Source organism: Sceloporus occidentalis, unplaced genomic scaffold (assembly GCF_023333645.1).
Source record: "Sceloporus occidentalis isolate IW3139 unplaced genomic scaffold, rSceOcc1.0.p SCAF_24, whole genome shotgun sequence".
NCBI classification, from domain to species: domain Eukaryota; kingdom Metazoa; phylum Chordata; class Lepidosauria; order Squamata; family Phrynosomatidae; genus Sceloporus; species Sceloporus occidentalis.
The window spans coordinates 10,204,768-10,227,763 of NW_028317004.1; the positions used below are offsets into that span (position 1 = coordinate 10,204,768).

At 39.9% G+C, this 22,996-nt stretch overlaps 1 protein-coding gene and 1 pseudogene across 1 annotated transcript; one reads left to right on the forward strand and one right to left on the reverse strand.

Annotated features, from left to right (window-relative positions):
• Positions 1 to 1,642: 1,642 nt before the first annotated feature.
• LOC149300601 (uncharacterized protein C9orf85 homolog) lies at positions 1,643 to 15,923 on the reverse strand. The gene is made up of 4 exons (XM_089485105.1): positions 15,822 to 15,923; positions 10,657 to 10,763; positions 2,634 to 2,747; positions 1,643 to 1,778 (listed from the first exon to the last, which is right to left on the reverse strand). Exons 1-4 carry the CDS (start codon positions 15,921 to 15,923, stop codon positions 1,643 to 1,645), a joined length of 459 nt encoding a protein of 152 aa, XP_089341231.1.
• Positions 15,155 to 15,335, forward strand: LOC149300602 (U2 spliceosomal RNA; annotated as a pseudogene).
• Positions 15,924 to 22,996: the final 7,073 nt, after the last annotated feature.

Below are 22,996 nucleotides of genomic sequence, written 5' to 3' on the forward strand. Positions count from 1 at the left end.
TCACCCAAAATTACTTGGATACCACTTTAATGATCACCTGCACTACGATGGATAAATTGATGGAACCAAGGCAAAGTTTATATCTGAATACTACTGTGTAATACAGAGGTAACCCCAAGCTGTGCTATCATGCGATACTCGTGTGGGAAGACAATTGTAGTTTTAATACATCTAACAAACTACGCAAAAAAAAAAAAAAAAAAAAAAAAAAAAAAAAGTGCTGAGTGCTATCCTGCAATATAAACCAGTCTCATTAAGAAAAAACAATTACTGTATTCACTCAAAGTGATAACAAGGCTGCTCCACTGTATATGTCCTGCATTAATCAAAGTTGGTAGATCATCAAATTTAGTCTGTCAGGAGGATATTTATCATAGAGTGTCCCATAACCACTTATGCCAATACTTAATCCATATGGTCAGTTGATAACATTCTGTGATATCGCAGTTACAAAATTCAATCCAAATAACAAACTGTCTTCCAATATTGATCAGAGCAGCGTTCTTATCACATTCCCAACATCAAGAAGAATAATATATAAAAATCTCACCATTACCCACAGAAAAAGGTTTTATCGGCAGCTGGAATTATTGTTGGCAACAAACCACAATAGTTGTTTTAAGTAAACCAGCACAGAAGCGTCCCCAACAGCGTTGGGGATAGGTACAAGTGAAATGATTCAGGTTCCAGGACTGCATTATTGGAACTGAAAGTTAAATGTCATTTTTACAGAAAGGTGGTAAATAAATGGAACAGCCTGCCAGCAGGAGTGGTAGAGGTAAATCCAAGACAAGACCAAGGACCGATTAAGGCCCCAGTTTTAACATTAGGAAAAATGGACAGACAAGATGGGCCTGAATAGTTCTGATCTGCAGTCGAATTCCTTTTTTCTAATTGGCATATACATGGAAGCGTCTAGGAAGAATCTTGCTCGGAATTCAAAGTCCAAAAAGTCTTCTCAGTATTGTTGTTGAACAAAAGGATATACGCACACTGTCACGTTAGAACGTGCCTCAAAGAGTTTACCCAAATAAACCAGAAACAGATTGCAGAAAAAAACCCAAACAAAAAACAAACACACACAAGGCACATGCACAAAAAAGAAGAGAGGTTAGGACATACGGTAGGTTACATTTTTGATTTCTTACCCAGTTACATGGACTTCGTCATGTGCATATGCGTATTCTATAATATGCAAGGATGTAAAAAATGCATGCAATAAAACGCACTGGAGTTTAATTTGCTACATGCTTAGTTTGGATTTGTTTGCCCACATCTACAGCAGACTGAAAAAGGGGACAGGGCAAAGAAAATCAACACCTTAACACAAAAATTTCAGTTTGGTGCACAACCACAGTTTTGCTTTATTTGCTTAACCCCAAAAACAATTCAGAGAAATCAAACAAACTTTAAATGTTGTCCTTAAAAAGTTATGTTGCTTGTGTCCAATGAGTAGTGTTGCCAATAGGTTTCAAGGATGAAATTAAAACAGTACCTTCAGAGTCACTTCAAATACACAAAATAAAAACTTTATAGAAAATAGTTTTTATTGTATATTACTAAGAAAAAGATACTCTCTCATTGTATGTACACTAGGTAAAAACTGCTGAAGAGTTGGTTTTAGTTTGATGCGATCTTTTTCTTATGAAACGTCATCATCTGAAGAATTTAAATTCAGGCCAAAATCCAAGTCGTCATCCTCTTCCTCATCCCCCATTTCATTCTGCTTTTTGCTAGCTGTACTGTCATTATCTGCAGCCTGTGGTTCTTTTACAATTCTGAAACAAAGGGGGGGGGGGGATATTGAATTCAGGACAGTCATATTATATATATATATATATATATATATATATATATATATATATATATATATATATATATATATATATGTTTCTGCAGCTGATTAATATGGTGGAATCATCTTAATCCATATTTAAGGCTTAGATATTAGTGTGTTTGCACTTAGCGCAAACCCAGCAAATACCATGCAAAAGTACAAATATTGGGGATTCTTGCGATGGCCGTATATTGCTCAGCCTGCTCTGCCATATAGTGTGATGGAATCCTCAATATTTAGGGTTCAGATGGGTGCTTTTAAAAAGGTATTTAAAGCGTTTGCTCTGATGCCTTCTTTTGTTGTATATACACATTGGTCATTTCAGCAGCACCCTGGAGTCTGAAATTATATACTTTTTCATAAATCTTTTCGATATACTATCGGTTGTTTAGTCGTAGGACTTTTCCAGCTGCTGTGTGCCGGAGCTCAGCTGCCTCCGTGTGGCTTTGATGTGGTGTATAGGGCCAATGTCACTATAGGGTGAATGTTATTTCTAGGACCTGCACAGCTGAGCATAGAGAGACTGCGATTCGGTATCTTCTATTATACCTGAATTAGCATAAAAAGCAAACGCGTATAAATGCAGTTCACCTAGGGTACTTTAGATGGATAGTGACGGTCAAATAGTTTATCAAGCACATGACCGCTTACAGGCTAATGTGCCATTGTGAGAGGAAGAGAACTAGGGCACATAAACCAAGCAGCAATATTGTACAAGCACAAGATGAGCTACACATAAAGCACTTTACCGACTAGACTTGTCACATTTTAAATTAGGTCTCAATCATTCACTTACGGCACAACAATGTCTTCTTTTTTCCCACATTTAGCGCAAAGTTCCAGCTGAATGGCACAAGGCTTACATATTATATGATACGCATCTTTCACCGTCTTCTGTAAACATTTCACACTGTTAAAAAAAACAAAAACAAATTATGTACAAGAATATTTTATTTGATACACAGTAAGGCAGAAATGTGACAGACACGGTACAAAGTAGTATACCACTCAGTGTGATGTCTAAGTGGAACAGCACTTTTTAAAATAGTTTTTTTTAATGTGTGGCATACTAAGAATCTTTCAGTTTCCATGGCAACAACTCATCAGTAAACTAATTTACCCAGTGTGCCCAACAAAAACAAAATTATTTGTGATCACACAGTTATTCCCGGGAAGGGCTCGGGCATTCAGTAGTACAAGGAATTGTTTCTAATGCTGCATTTAATTAGAAAAGCATCACATGCTGCAGAGTAGTGTGGTGAATTGCTACTGAATACATAGTCTGTGCTGGGTTATTATTATACATATCCCAATGCTCATGAAACATATAAAGTCTATAAAGCTATCAGGCCAAAATGCTTGAAACACGTAACTAATCTTACAAACCACCACAACGAGACCAGTCCCAGATAAGACCGTAGATTACTGGAAGGATAAGCGGGGAAAGGATATTTTTCACCAAACGCATTTACTGGGAGAAGAAAAATAATTCCAAGTCAGACAGCCTGTACAGGATTTCCCACAACAAACTCATACTAGATTTTGACACTAGATATAGTTCTTCACACTTGCATTGTGCACTCAGGAGAGTGTCTAATGTTACTTTTCCATATCAAGAAAATTTACACATACTGGAATTTATGAGCAATATTTTGTTTTGTTTATTATTAAATGATGAAGGTATATATAGAAAGTTTAACCCCTTCGTGACAAAGGCTGATTTTACTTTTTGTACCCTTTGTGACAATGGCCGTTTTAACATTTCTGCGCTGCTCGTGTTTAGTTGTAATTTTCTTCTTTCCCGTTTACTGAACCCACACACATTAGATATTGTTTTTTTCAGGACAAGAAGGGATTTCTTTAGATGACATTGTTTTGATTGTATCATATTATTTACTATTAAAAAAAAGAAGTATAAAATATGGTGAAAAATTGACTGTTTCTAACTTTTAGTTGAAAAATCTTTTACTCATCTATAAAAGGTAATGAAAAAACCTGCTAAAAAGATTCTACTATTTGTCCTGAGTTTAGAAATACCCAATGTTTTTATGTTTTTTTACTTTTTTCTACACATTATGGGGCAAAAAGTACAGGTAGCGTTTTGCTATTTCAAAGCCATTTTTTCCAAATCTGGTAATTCTTCCCCCCATGTGCCATTTCGGGTATCTTTGAAGCCGGCTAATGCAATTTACCCCATCAAGTCATATATTTTTGAAAACTAGACAGCCCAGGGTATTTCAAATGCTAGTATTTTAACTCTTTCCATGTACCATATCTACCACCAGTCTTTGTCAAACTTTGTGGTAGTCATTTTTTTGCATTTGTTTTGTCACACACATTTTACTTCAGGTATGAATTAAAAAGTTCTCGTATATGTCACTATCACAAAACATCCCAATATGTGTTCAGCAACATCTCCCGAGCGCAGTGATACCCCACATGAATGATATTGCCTGGCTGTTTGGGGGCAAAAGGGCCACATTTGGGGCATGCGCATTTTCAATGTTGAACTTTGGCATTTAGGGATCCACTGCCCATGCCCTATTTGGTACATCTTTGTACCCGTTTTAACAAATGACGGTCCTGGCACGTCATTTGTCGTTTACGACATGTTTTTCCGTGACGTGCCCGGACCGGCAATTGTCATCAAGGGGTTAATCATGTTCTTCCTAAAAGGCATCCTCCCAGTCTGACACTGACTAGTGAAAATCTATGGAGACAGGATCTCAATGTACAAGAACGGACTTCAAAAGCATTGCCATAAACCGGCAGCTCAGTGTAGCAACGCCTCCCAAAACATCACATTTGCCTATAAAAGGCCGCCATCAGGTCTGCAGATAATGGAAGCTTCTAGGATCAAAACATGAACCCAAGTATTCCTTGATGCCCCTCCTTACAATTTCTTTCCATGGGACTTGCCCTTTAAAAAGGAGCCTACAACATGGTATACGTGCTGCATATCTAGGCTTATCTGTAAAGTGATAAGAACTAGCATTGCATAACAAACGCTCTTCCTCTTTTGTCAGATTAATAAGGCTTTCATTCGCAAATAACGATAAACGCATTTACTTACACATGCTTCCAATGACAAAAGTTCACTTAGTCGTCATCTATTTTTACATTTACGTAAACATACGTGTCATCTTTCAGCTGGCGATGCCTGGGACAAAGCTCGGTTAACATTGTGTAGATGTATCGAGAAGACAACCGTCATTTATAGAATTAAGAACAAGGACTTGATTTAGTTTAATAATAGCTCTATGCAAAACAATAAATGGTTTTAAAAATGGGGCTCTTAAGTAAGCAAACCAGCACAAATGTGTAAAACATACATGGATTAGGTTTGTCTATATAGAAAGACCATTGCATTATATTTAGCAATATACAAGACTGGACCAATTAATGTAGAAATTAGAAGCCAGGAAGGGATATATTCAGATCGTACAAAAAAGGTGCACCTAGCAGATTTCTGCTGTTAAACAGCACCGACTCAACACATGTTAATATGTATATAGATTCTTCAATTAGCAATGTATCTGTTTCAGTGTAGGGGGTGTAGCGAACTATCATATACAGACAGTATCTCACAGCCCATATGCAGTCATATATGATGATATAGGTAATCTACCGGAGAAAGATCTGTAACAATTAGAAATTATCTATAAATAAAATTAGGTCCTTACTAAAGAAAACAAAAGTAATGTTTAAAATAAACTAGCTATGTTAAACTTGGGTAAGGAACTAGATTTTAGCACACTGCCAGCTTTTTTCAGTGCATAAAATCAGCTGCAGAGGGGAACCATGCTCTACAAGAGTAAAGCAAACAGTTCTTGATTGCAGGCTTTAGGCTAGGTTTCCACTTGGTTTTTTTATGCTAAAAACGCCCATAAAAACGCCAATAGCGCCACCTGGCGTTTTTTTTGTGGAAAAACGCAGCAGCCAGATGTTAGCTGTTTTTCAATAGGAAATCGCAAAATGCCATTTCCACTTGGCGTTTTTCTGTCTGGCGTTTTTTCAGTCCTCTTTGGCGTTTTTCTGCTTTTTCGGGCTCTGTGGCAGTTTTTCAAAATCGCAGCATGTTGACACTCTGGCGTTTTTTGCAAGGAAATCTTGGCGTTTTTCTCCAATAGAAGTCTATGGGAGAGAAAAAACGCCATGAAAAAGCCATGTGGGTTTATTGCCTTGGCGTTTTTTATGGCGTTTTTTCCACAGTTACAATGCAGAGGATGGACCCAGTATCTGTGTGTCCTACGAGAAATAGGCTGAAAACAAACAGTTTCACACAAAACAAAGTTCATATTGAATTTTACACCATTTGGAACAAACATGCCATTACAAACAAACATACCCGACGCATCAACTGGATCCTGCGTGCCAAAAGCAACAGCAAACAATTTGCACCATCATTTGGGGCCAATCTTCCTAGAGGAGCAGACATTCGGAATAAAGCATGCCTTACAAACCACAGAAAAGAGACAAAGGGGTCTACCAAGTAAATGACATTGGGGGCAGATACTTGCCATTTATCCTAATCCCTTTTAGCTGGGTGAAACTGCTAACTTGTAAAGGCTGGAAAAACTGCCTAAGGTCAAAAAAAGCAATTTCCACAGAAAGGCTAAAACGCCAGAAAAAACTCCAGAAAAAAAACGCCAAAACGCAGGAAAATGCAGTGGCAGTTTTCTTGGCGTTTTTCATCAAGAAAAAAAACGCAGGACAAAAACCCAAGTGGAAACCTAGCCTTAAAGTCATTTGTGAAGAAAGCTGGGGTGATTGGGCCAATCCTGTAGCTGCATGACCTACATGAGGATATGAGGCTACCTGCTAGGCCAAAGTGCAATAGCACTGAATCAAGCTTTGAAGAAGAGGAGGCAGCCCTCCTCCCACACCAAAAAAACCTTCAGAGATCCAAAAAGAGGCTCACAAAACAAAAAGAAAAAAAAAAACAAAAAGGGGCCATACAGCCCCACCTCATGGTTGGAATTATAAAAATGAATCTACCTCCTGCCAGCCATAGGTCCAAAGTGCAACTGGTGCACTTTTACCAGCTCCATCTCAGCGCTCCACCACCTCACTGACAAAAAACCCACCAAGATGGAGTATTATCAGGGGTCTCGGAAAGACACTTCAGGCCAATAATATGGACCAAGTGTTTCCCTCTCTCACAGGTGCTACGCTTAACCTTGGCTAAAAAAAAACAAAAAAAACACATACATACGTTATATAACTATACATTGAATAGAAAACGTGTAAGTTTATGGTCCTTCATGACTGGCTTGGACATCCATGCTGTAGGACTATTGCATGATTGGGCAGTCATACTCAAATTCAATGCCTTACGGAAGCATATAACCATATCTCATGTATATCTCAGGAAAGAATAGGCTCCTTTGTACTGAAACAAATGATATTCTGTAGCCAATAAAACAAAGAAGAAAGCAGGGAGTGATTTGCATACAAAAGAAGAAGAAAAACAAAACTGCATCCAAAGTATTTTTTTGCACAGATGAAAGACCTGATCCCTCCTCCCAAAACAAAGGGAGGAGGTGGAGGGTCTAAGAGTAATTTTGTTATTTTAAAATACACACAAAAATCTCTGTTTTGGTACACCATGAAAAAAACAAAAACAAAAAAAAAACTAAACGTATTTGCTCGATTATAAGACGACCCCCCAAAATGTGAATATTAATTTAGGAAAAAAAGAAAAAGCCTGAATGAGACTACCCTATAAGAAAAACGTTTTACTAGTAAATATTAATTCACGTGTAAACTATTTTTTTTATATTTAATAAAAACTATGATTAAGAAAAATGCATTATTTGTTATTTCCTTTTATTTGCCAAACTGTACCCAGTTATGCCTTATATCCCCTTATATGCCACTCCGGCCCCCAGAAATGCCTTTTCCCCTTACATGCCACTCTGCCTCCCTAATATTCCCTTTAACCCGCTACATGCCACTCTGCCTCCCTAATATTCCTTTTAACCCCCTAGATGCCGCTCTGCCTCCCTAATGTTCCTTTTAACCCCCTATATGCTACTCTGCCTCCCTGATACTTATTTTAACCCCTTATATGCCTCCAGAAAGCCCTTATACCCCCCATATGCCACTCTTACCCTCCCCAACTTACGTGTGCATCCCCCGTGCTTCAGATTCCTTGATGTGTAGCGATGGCAGCAGGTTGATATGACGCCCCAGCAGTGCATCGCACAGACCTCCACCGGCTGCCGAAGAGGAGGATCCAGGTTTCCTGCAGCGCTGCGGGAGATCTGGATCTTTGTCTTGTAGTCAGACCTCTATTTGAGGTCTGATTAGAAGACTACCTCGACCATAAGACAGTTATTTTTCAGAGCATTTGCTTATAAATCAAGCAAATATGGTATTTAGGAAATAAATGAGACCAATTCCTAAATGAAGCGTAATTTGTTTGGCTAAAAAGGCAGATATCAACGGAGCAAGCGTGGCTTTATAGAGGCCCGAACATTTGGCATGTGTGTGATTTTAATCAACATTTGTTAAGTTTTTGCATATTAAAACAAGAAATGTGCGTATTTAAAACAATCTTTTGTGTGGACACGTTTGCATGAATCATTTGTATGATTCCTCCCGCTGAATAAGCTTGCATGGCGCTCGAAACATCAAATTCTGCTGATCAACCTAGCTTATAAATAAAAGGAGGCCGAAATGTCTGTAGTTATACAATATTGATGAAGTCTGTCTCAGAGAGGTTAATTTTTCAGCTAGTGGCAAACAAAAAAGTAACAATAGCAATGACTCATTGTATTGCCATGGATTTAGAACGATTGTTTCAATTCAAAGACAAGTTACACCCTCACTATACACAGTTAATCAAATACGTTTCACAGAACATGCCCAACATGGAGCACCACCCGTCTTTAGGGATATTGCGGTTTAATTCAAGTGTAAGCTCTTTTCTCAGGACATGTTCTGTGTATTTATTAAAGTGGTGTCATACAGAATAGTGCGGTAAATAACAGCTTAGCATAGTAAAGATTGGACATCTTGGATCTGCAATCAAGACAATATATCTGCAGACTAATTTCCAAGAAGCATCTACCTCAATGGGATATTCTAGTTCTAGAGTGCTCTAGATAAGTGGCAAAAAGGTTTGATGGCATCATCATGAAATGCATAAGTGGCGTGTTTGCCAAACACTTAGGATGCCTTACTTTAGCGTCAACTGTGCGAAGTGTGACTGCACAGGGGTATATGATTTTTGAAACACAAATGTGCTTCTGAAAGAGTTATAAATGATTATCTCATCTATTACTGAACTAGCAGCTGTGGGTCAAATGCAGTTACCGCAACTATATTCACTGCCTCTGGGGTCAAAAGACTAGTATCGCAAGATATTTCTGAGTCAGATTCTCTTATCTTTATAATCTGCATATCAACAATAACTCTGCCCACGCATCAGGACAACGATCAGACGTGCACAATGAAGATTAGATGCAGCTAAGACGACCACATGTTCCAGTTGCCTCTTTACCCCATTAATTGTCTTTTAACCCCTCAATGACCAATGATGTGCCAGGCAAGTCAGGTAACGACTGGATATATGATGATGTATTTCTCAAGCTTTAGCAAAATAAAAGAAAACATACATATAATATGAAAAAAGTATGACTATAATACCACATGTAAGTTACATTACATAATCACAGTCAGTCAAAGCAGCTTCAAACCCCAACATTCTTCACAATTGAACCAAAAAGGTGCACCTTGTGATTTGGAGGGGATAACTACCTCTAAATAGAACGATAACCACTACAAAAGTGTTTTTTTTTGCTTGAAATCACACCCCTTGAAGATTTCAGACACCCCTTTAACCATTTTAAGTTCAAGGAATAGGGGTTTTTTTGCTCTCAAATCTTTCACCCTGAAACATGTGCACAGGTCAACCAAAAATGAAAAGAAAAGAATCTTCGGGGATCTGGTTCCATCATGGCCATCATGGTTCCAAAATGCCAAAAAAAAGTGCAAAGTGTCCATAGCCAGCAGAAATACAATGATATGAGATATATATATATATATATATTACACACACACCCACCATATATACAGTGTATATTATATTCAATAAGTTTGTAGTGGAAAAAAAGCAACAGCCTTCCAGTAAAAGGAAATACACCCACAGTACATGCGTCTGATAAAAAAGAAGAACTTCAAAAGTGTTTCCAATGTGCTTTTGGAATTTTTGGCACAAGGTATGTTATTCAGTTGCATACGTCTGCTACATTATACATACATTGCACAAGTGAGTATTCCACCTACATAAAGCAGTTTCAACCTTGCTAGAACCGCTCAGTGCAGAATTGAACAGCTCTACAAATGTATGCTAACAATGTCTTGTAGTGGACTGTTCTTGAAGTTTCATATATATGTATTTAGAGGTTATGTTTGATACTCCTACTCAATACAAATATATTATAAAACAATCTGGATGATGTTTAAACAAGGATTCTAGTGCAGAGTGGTAAAAACTGTACTTTCACCATGGCAACCAATCATGTATTTCAAATGACTTCTCCAGTTTTCAGAAGTGTGCACCAGTATGGGGCACAAATAGATGTGTTCAGTGGGAGGAAAGCAGTGTTTGCAAATGACAAATTCCATAAGACTTGCCAAATGCTTCTGGGAGATGTCTCGAATCTCAGATAAACGTGTTATTGTCTTCCTGATCATTAATCAGACGACATAGGACATTTACCCCCCAAAGGCATACAACAGGAAGCTTGGTGACCATACATTAACATTACTCGTCAGTGCAAGCAGTGCCTGTTACAAGAAATAGCACTTACCATTTCTTAGGCTGTGTGAGAGGCTTGTACTTGCTGAATTTTACTCGCCATTCTAGCACATCTTTGCAATGCTGACAAACTCCATCATGTGACTTGGAGTTTAACATCTAAAATGGGTAAATACATGTACAATTAATAAAACACGCAATGCATAATTTCAGCCTTATGAAATGAACATTAAAAATCCAACAAAAAAATCCCAAACGTCCGTCCTAAAGACACAATTGACATACGCAGAAACATTAATAAATTGATCTATATAAAGCATTATGACCCTAATTAGGTTAGGAGACGTCCTCCATCCAGCCAATATAAATACAGTGCCTGGCAAAAGTATTCACCCCCTTGGCATTTTTTCCTATTTTGTTGGAAAATACCACACTGAAGAATATCTAACAAAAGAGACATAGTCACACATCATGTTGTGAATGGTTTTCACATTTTTAGGCAGTAACCCTTTATGATATGTTGCCTGTGTCGATACCCCCCCCAAAAGAAAGTCTCCAGATGCCAAATCCTTTTGGACCAGTCTATTAAAATAAGAATCTCCAGGACTCATGTGCCTCTTGATGCTATTGATCACACAAAAACTGCAAAGGATTAAAACACATAGGCAAGCTCAAAATGCCATTTCCAAGCAGACATGTATTGCTCCAAGCCTCTGCACTCTCGCTCCCAGCTTTAGCCATCAAATCTGTGAAGACATCACCAAGTCTGAAAGTGTCCACTGTGAGAGGTTGGTCTTCAGTTGAAGTGGAAGAGAACTGTAAAGACTCTGAAACCATGAGGTCTTTGGATGGAATAAAGGAAAAACCTTCAGAGAAAATTATCCCTCTACCCTGGAGCAGTCTAACTGGGGAGAAAGTTGACCAGAGAGTTCTCTGCCAAGAAGTCCAGGAGTCTGACCAAGTCAGAACCCTTTGAGCAACTTAAAGTGAATGACTTCTGAGTTAGTCGTGCATGAAAAACATTGTCCACTGTACTGCATATTCTGTGTGGAAAGAAACTCTAGGGTTGCTTCTCACCAGACAGGTAAGATGGACCAGCTTCTTCACTTTGTCTTCTGGAAGAAAAACCTTGGCAAGATTTGCATCTAGGATAAGTCCCAGGAAACAAATCCTTGAGGATGGTACAAGATGGGACTTCCTACACCTTATTATCCATCCTCAATCTTGCAGTATAGAGACTTAAGTTCAGATGATGTTGAATCATAGTTTCCCATTTTCTTTTAAAAAGCCAGTCATTCAAATATGGAATGAAGCAGAGCCCTTCTTTCCCCAGATGAAGACATGATCTTGGTGAAACTCGAAAAAAATATTGTGCTGGGAACAAAAAGATTCCAATTAGAAAGAAAGCATCCTTGAGATTGATGGAAGCCCTCTTTACAGTTAGTAGAAAGGTCAGAAGCACTGGTACCTATTCTGAGAGATTCCACTGATGCAGCAATTAAGTAATCCACTGCTAGTCTGGTAGCAGTCTTTAAAATCTTGTTTCTTGGTGCCTTGAATCCTAGATCTTCTTCAACCTGCTTAAGACGAACTTTTTACTGACCTTTTAGCAGCTCCTTTGGCCTTCTTATCTATGGGATTGGAAAACCGAGAGCCATCTTCCAAGGGTAAGGTAGTCTCTCTAGTAACTTTAGCTACTGCAGCAGCTACCTTAGGCACTTCCCAAAGCTTGGATTGCTTAGCTTCCATGGGAAAAATAAATTTGGTATGCCTGGAGAGGGTACTTTCAGGTTGAGGCCATTCCTCCATATTGATATTCTCCAAGGACTTGTGAACATGAGATTCTTAATTATCTTTTCCTGCAAATGGGTAGTTCCTTTACTGTACACCTTGAGAGTCTACTCAATATTTAAGACTGACAAACAGCAGTAATTAGCCTGGGAATAAGTAGGAGTCCTTAATTTGGCCTTCTTCCTAAGAAGACAATGGAAATCGTCTCTGACACAGACCTGGAAAAAAAAATCAAGGTCCGATCTATTTTCTTTATTCTCCTCCTTCATTGCTTTGACAGCTGAAATAAGTTGACCAACTTACTCGAATTTAAAGGGGTTAACAGTAGGGAATCCAGATGGGAGCTCAGAAGAATACTGTGGAAAAGTTTGAAGGCAATTAGTAATTCTGTCTGCATCCATTTCATAAAATCCATCACCAACTCTTCCTTTGCTCTGGTGCAGGCTGATATAATTGGGATGACTTTCTATGCACTGCTTATGTATTTCTATGAGAGGTACAAAAATGCATTGCAGCAATCAGGGCTGCCTTTAGCAGATTAAAAGAAACAGGTATGGTGCATATTTTACAGGCATTTATGAGCAGCGAAGGCTTCACACTTTTTCTCTCTTTATTAAAGCATTACAGTACATAAAATTAAAGAACAAACTACTTTTAAGTTTGCTGAAGTGGCATCGGAGGCCTAATTAAACAGACATTTGAAATGCAAAAGGCAATATTAAATCATCAAAGCATCAAGGTAATTATGGGTTTCCAGGTGAATAGACCGGTCATGGCGAAGTAGGGGAGCTGCATTACAATGCCAACAGAAAATGGGACGCGGTGGCAGACTTTAATCCCTTCATGAAAAAGTCATTTTTACACAGCATTAAAACAGCCTTTTCAATACTTCTGCTATATCCCAGTTTAACCTTATTTTTTCTCTCTCTCTCATTAAGTGTACTCACACATATATGATGATATATATATAATTATAAGCATTAAAATTGTAAAATTTCACGTAGCTAGCGCAAATGAGAAATACCGTATTTGCTCGATTATAAGACGAGGTTTGAAGATACCCCTCGTCTTATAATCGGGGTTGTCTTATAATCAGACCTCAGATAGAGGTCTGACTATGAGACTAAGATCCAGATCCCCCGCAGCGCTGCTGGGGACCTGGATCCACCTGTCTGGTAACCCCCCAAACTTACCGGTGCTTCTGACTCCCCGGTCTATTGTCAGGGCAGTGGGTAGACGTCTACGCAATTTGCGTAGGCAACTTCCGCTGCAGCCGGAAGGAGGTTGTCTGCGTCCATTCTCCGACCATCAGACAGGCACTCCCCGCACTCGATTTCATAATCGATTTTATCGATTTGTTGTTGCAGCCCTAGGAAAATCTATATAAATTAGGTATTTCTGAAATCAGGACACCTGAATTTATAAACTTGGAGCGGATTTCCCATCACTTTACCTAATTTTGTAAAGATTCAGAGGGGAAAATTTACAAAAAATTTGGTGTTTTTTTTTCTAATGACAGTTTTCGCTAGTTTTTACTAAATTTCTCATTCTAAATTTTCAGCTAATCATCCAACTATGGTATCAAAAGTAAGCTCTATCTCTCCTTAAAAAAACAATATATAGTTTACATGGGTACACTATTCACAGGAAAAGGGAATCATCGCTGAACCGACATACCCCAAAAATGGCAAAATTGCTCCGAAACTTGAGGTACCAAAATCCCCTGGGATTGAAGGGGTTAAAGTACTCTCAGACTACAATCATATTTGTCATTTTCGAACAGAGTAATGTTTTAGTGATTATGGAGTGCTTTCTTGCCACTGATTGGCTAATTCAAGCAGCCAATCGTTGACAAAAACCGTCAACCAAGAAGGTGAAAAGCACTTGTAGTATTTTACCTTGTTTATTGTGATCCTCAAAACTTTTTATTTGAGTGCTATTTGTTCTAGCTTACTTTTATATTATTCTATATTACGGTCTAGTAGACCATTGACTTAGTTTGCCCCAATAACCATTATTATTATTTTTTTATTTTTTTTTAAAGAGGCCTTTCACTTTATCATCCCCTTCATAAACAGCTCCTTCTCAGTCACCCATTCCACTTCCTACTTCTTTTATTTTCTCCCTCTTTATATTTTTGTTCTATCGTGACCTACTAATATTATTTCGGACTATAGAATCTAAATTAATAAATGCCACGGGATTATGTTTTAGAGCCAGTATTTGGGTTATACACTTTTAAAAAGATCTATCCCACACTATGGTAACAAACTATGTCACTGGCATGGGATTTCAGAGACCATAAATCCCATTGTAAAGAGCGCCGTGAAATACAACTTTTATTACCATTATCTTTTACTTATATAACTTATAATTTATGCACCGCTTCGAATGGTAAAACAAACTACAAACCGGTTTTTTTTGGAAGCCCGAGGTGCGTGCTCCTTTGGGTGCCGCATTCTGTGCACAAGGCAGCAGAAGCCAGACTACGAATTCCGAGTTCCCTCACGGAGAACTCGGACTGATTCCAACCCCCCCCATGGGAGGGTCGGATTTGAGTCTCACTCCGAAGAGTGAGACTCCTTGCTGGATTCGTAGAGAGAGGAAGGGGCCAGAAGTCCAGGCTTCACTGCCTCTTAAAAGAAAACGGTGTCCAAAAACGTGGGGTCAAAATCGTGTGCCAAAGAGTCGTGAGGGCCAAGCCGTGAAATTTAGTAACCGTGAATTAAAAAATGGGGGCAAATTAATAGGCACTCGTGATCGCTTCTCGGCCTTTTGGCTAAGATCAAGTGTAGTTCCTCTTTGGGGAAGGGGGGACTATGCTGATCCTCTGGCCTTAGGGTTCGGGATAGCTAATGGAGCCCGAGGTGAAATTGCCCTAGCAGAAATGCTGGAGTCACCGTGTGTGGTATTGCACGCCACTGCACACGGTGAGCGCACGTTCCACTGGCGGCCTATTTGCACTACCTTTTCCTCAGGTACCTTCTGGTCCTGGGGTTAAGTGATATTTTTGAATCTGGCAGGCCAGAATGGTCTGCCCCTAAATTATTTTTCCTTAATTTATTTAATTCACAAACCGTTACATTAGGTAAAGATGGCATAATGCTATATAAATCAATACATAATAATACAGCAATGTATTACTCAGCAGCTCCTTCTAGCACCTCAAAGGCTAGGCGACCAGATCCCTGCCTACCCCCTTTCATAGAAATTCATTCATTTACGTACCTTGGCTAAATATCGGTATTCATCATACTGCCAGACGGCCGTGGCCAAAATACTGTAAACCAACGACTGTTGTTTACAGTATACATGTCTTTCCCTGAATGCCCCCGGCCGTAGACCGTCCGATTCAAGACCATTGCTAACGAAGCCAATATCATGCTTCCGTTATTACGTTCTCCACATGTACCGTTACCTTCTCACCTTAGTCCGCGAACTACAATCATGTTTATCGTTTTTGAAGACAATCGCATTTGGGTGTTTTTGGGGCCTCGATCGGTGCACGTTTCCTCTCTGGGAACTCATTTTGAAGGGCCTGATCCTCGCCGGCACCCGTAATTAGAACCACGCCCCGAATAAACTTTAGTAAAATATTTTGACCACTGTGCTCTCCTATTGGTCTGTAAGTCTGCCTGTCACGCGGAACCACGCCTTCCATCAGCCCTCTCCTTCAACATTATCTCCTGATAGGTTGAGAATTTAGGTTACGTCTTTACTTGGCAAACGTTCCGATTTGTTGCCGGAGGCGCTAGTGCCCCGCCTACAATCAAGGGTAGCGATTGTGTCGGGGGGCTGAGTCTTCCTCCCTTCGGGTCAGCCCACTGCCAGTATCGGTGCGGTAGCTGCAGTATAGGGTTTGTGCTTCCTGCTGCTGAGGCCTGAGTTGCTCTTTACCCTTGCTGTGGATGGCCGCTAAATTGGCTGGTCTTTACGCTTATCGTGACGGAGCGATACTGGCAGGGGCTCTTTTCTAGTATCGGGTGTGAGTAGCTTATTGCATCTTGGATCGGCTTGGGAGACGGGAGTTCGTGGTATGACGTACGGAGAAGAGCAGCGCAAGAGGCAGTAACATCAGTGACTGCACGTAGAGTGACGTCACCGTGGGCCCCTTTGACTAGAGTGAGCCCCTCACACAGAGCCCCCAGCATCTCTTCTACTGCAGTGGTGAGGCTCTCCAGGTCTGTATGGTGGATTCTGGGGGAGGGAATTTCTGCCGACTTTACATAGGGGAGGAATTTGGATATGCTCAGTGTATGGATCAAATGTTGCAATGCAGTGAAAGTAACCGTGCTTTATTAGATCACTACATTATACTATGTTATAGATGGCTTTGCGTACGACTCCGCCAGCCATACCGAGGACTTGTAAAATGGTGTATTATCATTGTAGCCAAAGTGTCTAAATCCTGGGCACTCCGGTTCATATGAGGACACATAGTGGCCTTAAGTACATTAAACCTTTACATTATGATGTGTAAGGCTTTCTCTTCTGCACCTGTGTATGTGGATGCTATGGCGACTGCATCCAATTGGATTTGATTCCAGAAGCTGCTGTATTAGGCTGTTTATTGATCTTATTGTTAAAATATGTACAGAATTTGTTAGATTGTTAGACTCTTATTCTTTGTTACAGACTTTCTCGCTTGTTATCCTGAAATACACTTGATGATGGTGGTTAGTGGGTAGGAAATTGCGTACATAAAAGTCTTATGCCATTTTCCTAAACACAACGAATGATCCTCAAGCAATGGAAGAAGATTACTTGTCTATGCAGGCTGGGAATAATAATCCACGTGTTTTGTTTTTCACATTACTGTCCCAAGAAACCAACCCAGGGAAAGCATTCTCACTCATTGGTGGCCTTGGTCATGTAAGCGGGTGTCCCCCTCTTGCCTTGGGCACCATTGGGGCTCCTCATCTTATTGACACTCTATATAGTTTAGGCTGTGTTTAGTGTCACATGGTTGTGAATGTAATAGGACATTGCAGAATCGAGGTTACCTCCATGTGACCGGTGGCATCTATCCAGTACAGCTTTGCCTTTCGTGTTTGAGGTATTTTAAGGCCAAGTCGGTCTCTTGTACACACAGGCCACTTTAATTTGCTGGAATCCTGCCATCAGTGTAATACTAAATATTATTGCATGACAGCAGCTCATCTCATTTGTATTTGGCACTGAGACCGCTTCTAAGTGAAACTAGTATTAGTGTGATTTGCCTTTATTGTCATCTCTAATGATTTATGTGTTCATCTTGTGCCGTTTCCCCTCCCCCTTTCTACATATTGTATACAGCTCTAAAAAAAAAAAAAAGAATCCCTTCTACCCTCCCCCCCAGTCCTGCTGTCTGGCATCAGTATCCATGGAATGGGATGTGGGGGTTGGTATGCTGTAGGTGGTAAGCACAGACTGATCCACCCTCTCCTCTTATGTCTAGCTGAAATCCTTCACAGGCATCCACAGATCAGTTTAATACTTGGATCCAGTGTTACTGCTTTAAAATGAACCCATTCCATCTTACGTCCATGTAATCATTTTAAATGACAGCATGGTTAATTGCAGCTCATTTATCGTATGAGGTTGTTCCTGGTTTAGACTTGTGCTTGTCACGGTATGATATGTAGATCTGTAGAGTGTTGAGGCTTTTGGACAGAATCCAGAGGTCCCAGAATGAGTGTGTTTTTAAATTGATATGATCCTACTTATCTCCGAACAAAAATTTGTGAATCAACCATAAGACCGGTATCCATCATGGGTCATCACTGTGTTGTCCTCTTTTCATCTGGAAAACATAGCCAGGATAAGACACCTAACTCCACCAGATGATACGCCAACAATAATCCATGGATTTGTATCCTCTCGTCTAGATTACAATAATGCATTTTACTCTGGCCTCCCAGAAAAAGAACTCCATCGCCTACAAACTCCAGCAGCCAGACTATTGACTAATCAAACTCGTCCATGTCACATAACACCTGTTGATCATACTTTAAAATTGGCCTTCTGACCTTAAGCAATCAAGACCCACGGTTAGCGACGGTGCTCCCCATACCCTATATTCCATCTCGCTGCCTTCGATCAGCCAAAAGATCCCTCCTGTCGGAGAGAATAAAGACTAAATCGGGTTCCCAGACATTTAGCTGTGCTGCCCCCACATTCTGGAACTCTTTACCACACTCAGAGAGGCACAATCGTTATAAACGTTACTAAAAACCACCTCTTATCAGGCATTCAGCTCATTTGACCACCATGAACCCTTAATGTATGTCTGGCTATATATTTGTAAAGTGATTTGAGTCTCACAAAGAGAAAAGAACCGTAAAAATCTCAAATTATTATTATATTTTGGGTTACTTGATGAAAAGACACACATCTGCGGTAGCTTGGAAAGCAGTCTTCAATTAGTGTCCGCACACAAAGCTTCGCACCTAACACAAGGCGTGTAGTTTTAGAATCTGATCACAAAAATATATGCTCACGCCTTGTTGGCAATTGTTATTGTAATTCAAGATCTTCTCTCAAAGATCTGATCAACGTTGCAGCTTGTGGGGTAATCGTGTAAATGTTAGATTCTAGACTGGTTAGTGGGTACATTGCACTTTGGCACAGTTAACGTCACCTTTTGTTTCTTTGTTTTTAAGGTAAGGTGAGATTACTTAAGCATTTTTGTCATATTGTGTCATTTGCCCCCACCTTCCCTGGTGAGAAACAGGTGCACTTTTTTCATACTCACCAGCAGCCATGCCTTATGTGAGTCAGTAGTCTCAATCCTTCCTCCTTCGCTTCAGGTGGCTGGGTTAGGCTTTAGTTGTAATCTCACTTCAGGTAAAAACTGCTTTTGAAAACCTCTCATTCTTTCGTAGGAATGTGTGTGTGAAAGTATGACAATGTGTGTGTATTATATATGTCATTCACACACACACACCTAGATATACACACACTGAGGTATTTTCACACTGGATTATTTGAATTTATAAACTGAACTAGAAAAAAAGGGGGCATTTTCTGGAGCAATTAGCAAAACACTGTGACCTTGTGCTGCTAATGTGGCATCTTGGACTACATGTGAGGGGGCATGTGCTGTGTGGCCCAGGCTTCAGAGAGAGGTATCATAACCCCACCACCTCCTCCAGGGGAAACAAAGTGTGGACATTAAATCCATGCGTGGATTGAAGCGTATTACGGAGGCTGTACTTGGACTCCAGTGATGTAAATTTAGACTGGGCAGACAAAGTGCTATCTGCACTTGGCCAGTGATTAAATCCGTGACCCAGAAAACCTTTGGAAGCCTTTGTTCTACAAATGGATTAATTAATTTATTTGGGATTACCATTTACCACTCGTTGTCCCTAGACATAGCAGCTATGTAATTGGATCAGATATCTTGTATTCTGACATCATACAGAAAGTAACGTCTTAACACCCCAGTTAGTGTGAGCATCCATTCAGCTTTAACATAACATCTGGTATATAAAAGTTATTAATGATGATCACAGAATTGGCAGAGGCATTTCAGCTTGTTCACGTAAGCATTCTTCATCGTCCACATACTTGATTAACTAGTTTTCCTTTTATCAATTTTGCTGATGGTAGGTTATTGGAACCCCGTCATACCACATTGTGAAAGCTGAGAAACGGGCTAGGGTGCCTGCAGGAGAGGGCCTGGAAATGTTAAGTTTGAAAATGTTCTTACTGACATTTATCTCAACGGCTTTAATAGACAAACCAAAAAAGCTTCACATGCTTAAATTTTGCACTAAACATGTTTGTTGCACATTAACTATTTTAAGTGGCCTCCCTATCTGGAACTTAAAAGTTAAAATTGCGACAGAGCATGCACCTCAGTAGCTAAATGCAGCATTGGAAACACTGGGCTCTATTCAATTACGTTTGAACCTTAAAGGGACACTCCAGCGTCCCATGCAGCCGCATCAATGAAAAAATGCGTGCTTATACATCGAATAAAATGGCTCCCCTTTAGGAGAAGCTGCAGTGTGCTGCCCTTTGTGGTTCAATTTTTTTCCCCCATTCCACTGTTGTCTTCTTAAATGAGCCAATCAGAAGCAAGAAAGTGCTCCCATTTAATTTAAGTAGGGGTTCATGTTATCCAGTGTGTGTAACGCTCATGTACATTAATATGCGTTAACCATTGGTGAGGCCGTATGGGAGTACATTTAAATATTACCCAGCTATGTATGCAGAACAGTTGTAATGCAGCTGATAGTCTGTAGGGTTTTAAATAGATCTGTAAAGGTTTCCTTTGTCTCTTTTCAGTTTGTATCAGCAGGATCTGGACACAAATATGGCTTAATTGAACCTAATTGTCCAATTACTTTCATCTCGGTTGGCCCCCAGGAGGTTTGCTTTGATCTGTTTACCCAAAGTGGTGATGTTAAGTTACAAGAAAAGCTTTCTTTTTGAGAAGTTTCATGTCCTAAATGTGTATGCAAGCTTGAGCGGTTAGCTATTCTTAATTGTCCGTGTGCCCTGCCAGTTGAGTTGTTGACTACTTCCATGTGTTATTACATGAGATGTAGATGTGTGTTTATATGATAAGGATAAGGAGATTTTTGAACAAATCGCTATCTGTACGTTTGATTTATGATTACTGCCACCCCAAAGTCAATAGCCGGGTTGAATAAGCGGTCAGAGAATAAAACTTAGAAAAGTCCACTCAAAAAATCAGATGTGAATGTATGAGACCATGTCTGTGGGATGACTTTGTGCTGGTTGTTCCATTGAGATGTCTGTGATATTATCTGTCCATTATCGCTAAGAAAATGTTTTAACTGTCCTTGGCCATAACAAACAAATCTGTATATGTCAGCATCGCATATGATTTATTGTGCACTCCGCTTTTTGTGGCAGTGCTGTCACAGTCTTAATGTTTACTTGGCCAAGAAAATCCTTTTCCCGATCGCTGGCAGGAAATGTACACGAGCCGCATAGCCATTGATCCAGGAAGCAATTGTGCTCACAGCACTGTCCTTTCCCATTTTATTCCCTCGAACAAAGTTCTTTCTATGTTCTCTTGTGTCCTGCTGGCTTAAAGTTTTGTTTGTGCAAAAGCAACCTTAATGCCGTTAACCTCTTTGCTGTTATATATATATATATAAATATTTGTTGTGTGCTGTAGGAGAAGTATACTTAGAGTGTGGTAGCCAGTTTAAATTCCCATGTGTGGCCATAGGACCCGGAGAAAGGGCTATCTCCAGGGTTCTAAATGTTCTAAGAGTGTTTAGGAGTCCAGCCGTACAAATGCTTGTAGTTGGCTACCTGATGATTGTGCCCCATCCTGGTAGATGCAGGTTTGTGTGGATACCTTTGTATATGTAATGAACATATGCCACATGTGCAGCTTGGGCTATTGAATACTCTTTCCACCGCCTACGTTGTTGCATTGTCTTGCTACATAATAGAACTATTCTGTTTTGTAATCCAAAACAAATGTCGGTAGAGTGAACAATGGGTCTGGAATGATGGTTTCTAGGGCCTTTTTCTTGTTCATTGAAAGTTGAGGTAAAAGAGGAGAAGATGGGGCTGTTATGATGGTGGCACAGAGCTGAGGCTTCTGTTACGCATGGCCTACTTGCTGTCCTTTTGTTATTACCAGCACTCTCTCCTCCTCTGAATTCAGCCATTGCTCTTCTCCAATTTCACATGATCATCTGCCAGCTTCACCAAGGTTTTTCTGGAACAGACAAGAAAGAATTTTGAAAGCCTCAGGTTTTTTTTTTTGTTTAAACAAGGCTGACTACCTGAGCCAAAAGGAATCTGTTGCGTTTTGTGTTTCCAGGAGCTCAAACTGTGCAGGTTTTTGAAATAATAAAGTCAAAGTCCTTGGTGGCCATGGTAACCAGCTCTCCGCTGTGCCAGGCCCACACCACACATTTAACGGAGGCCGCAAACCAAGCTCGTTTCCTGCGTTTCTACCTTGTTTAACTAACTGCCTTCATTCCCATGCGGCAACCGAGTTAGAGGGTTAGCCTCCCAAACAATTACTTTACAAAAACATGACTTTAATGCTTGTTTGCACTAGTTTTAAAGATATGTTTGTATTCATTCTTGTATGTAAAGTTTGTAAGTACATTATTTTGGGATGTCTGTACACACACCACCACCACCACCACCTGTCCCCTACATCAGATGACCCGGGGCACATTATGGTAGTGGGTAGCTTATTTCTAGTTTCCCCACCAGCAATGCAAAGCTTGAAAAACTAAAAAGAAGCCACCTAAAAGAAGCTGGGTATGGTGGCAAACCTGAACACAAGAGGCATTTTGTGTATAAAACGGTTAAAAAAAAAAATCCAGAGCCAGTGATCCTTGGCTATTAAGATGCTCCTGTTGGTCCCCAGATGTATAGAGCTTTATATACAGATGCTTTATTTAAGTAATTTAGGGGGAAAAGCGTTTCATTTCAACGTATAGAAAAATGCTTTCTTGATGTACATGTATGCACGCTTGCCCTTTAGTTACTCTCCAGTTGGTTTCCCCCACACCCAGCAGCATGTCCCACCCTTGGCTTCTCCTAACGCTGCACAAGACTTCCATCCACTTACTTTATCTGCATACCTGGAGGCTGCTGCCATTGTTGTCAGT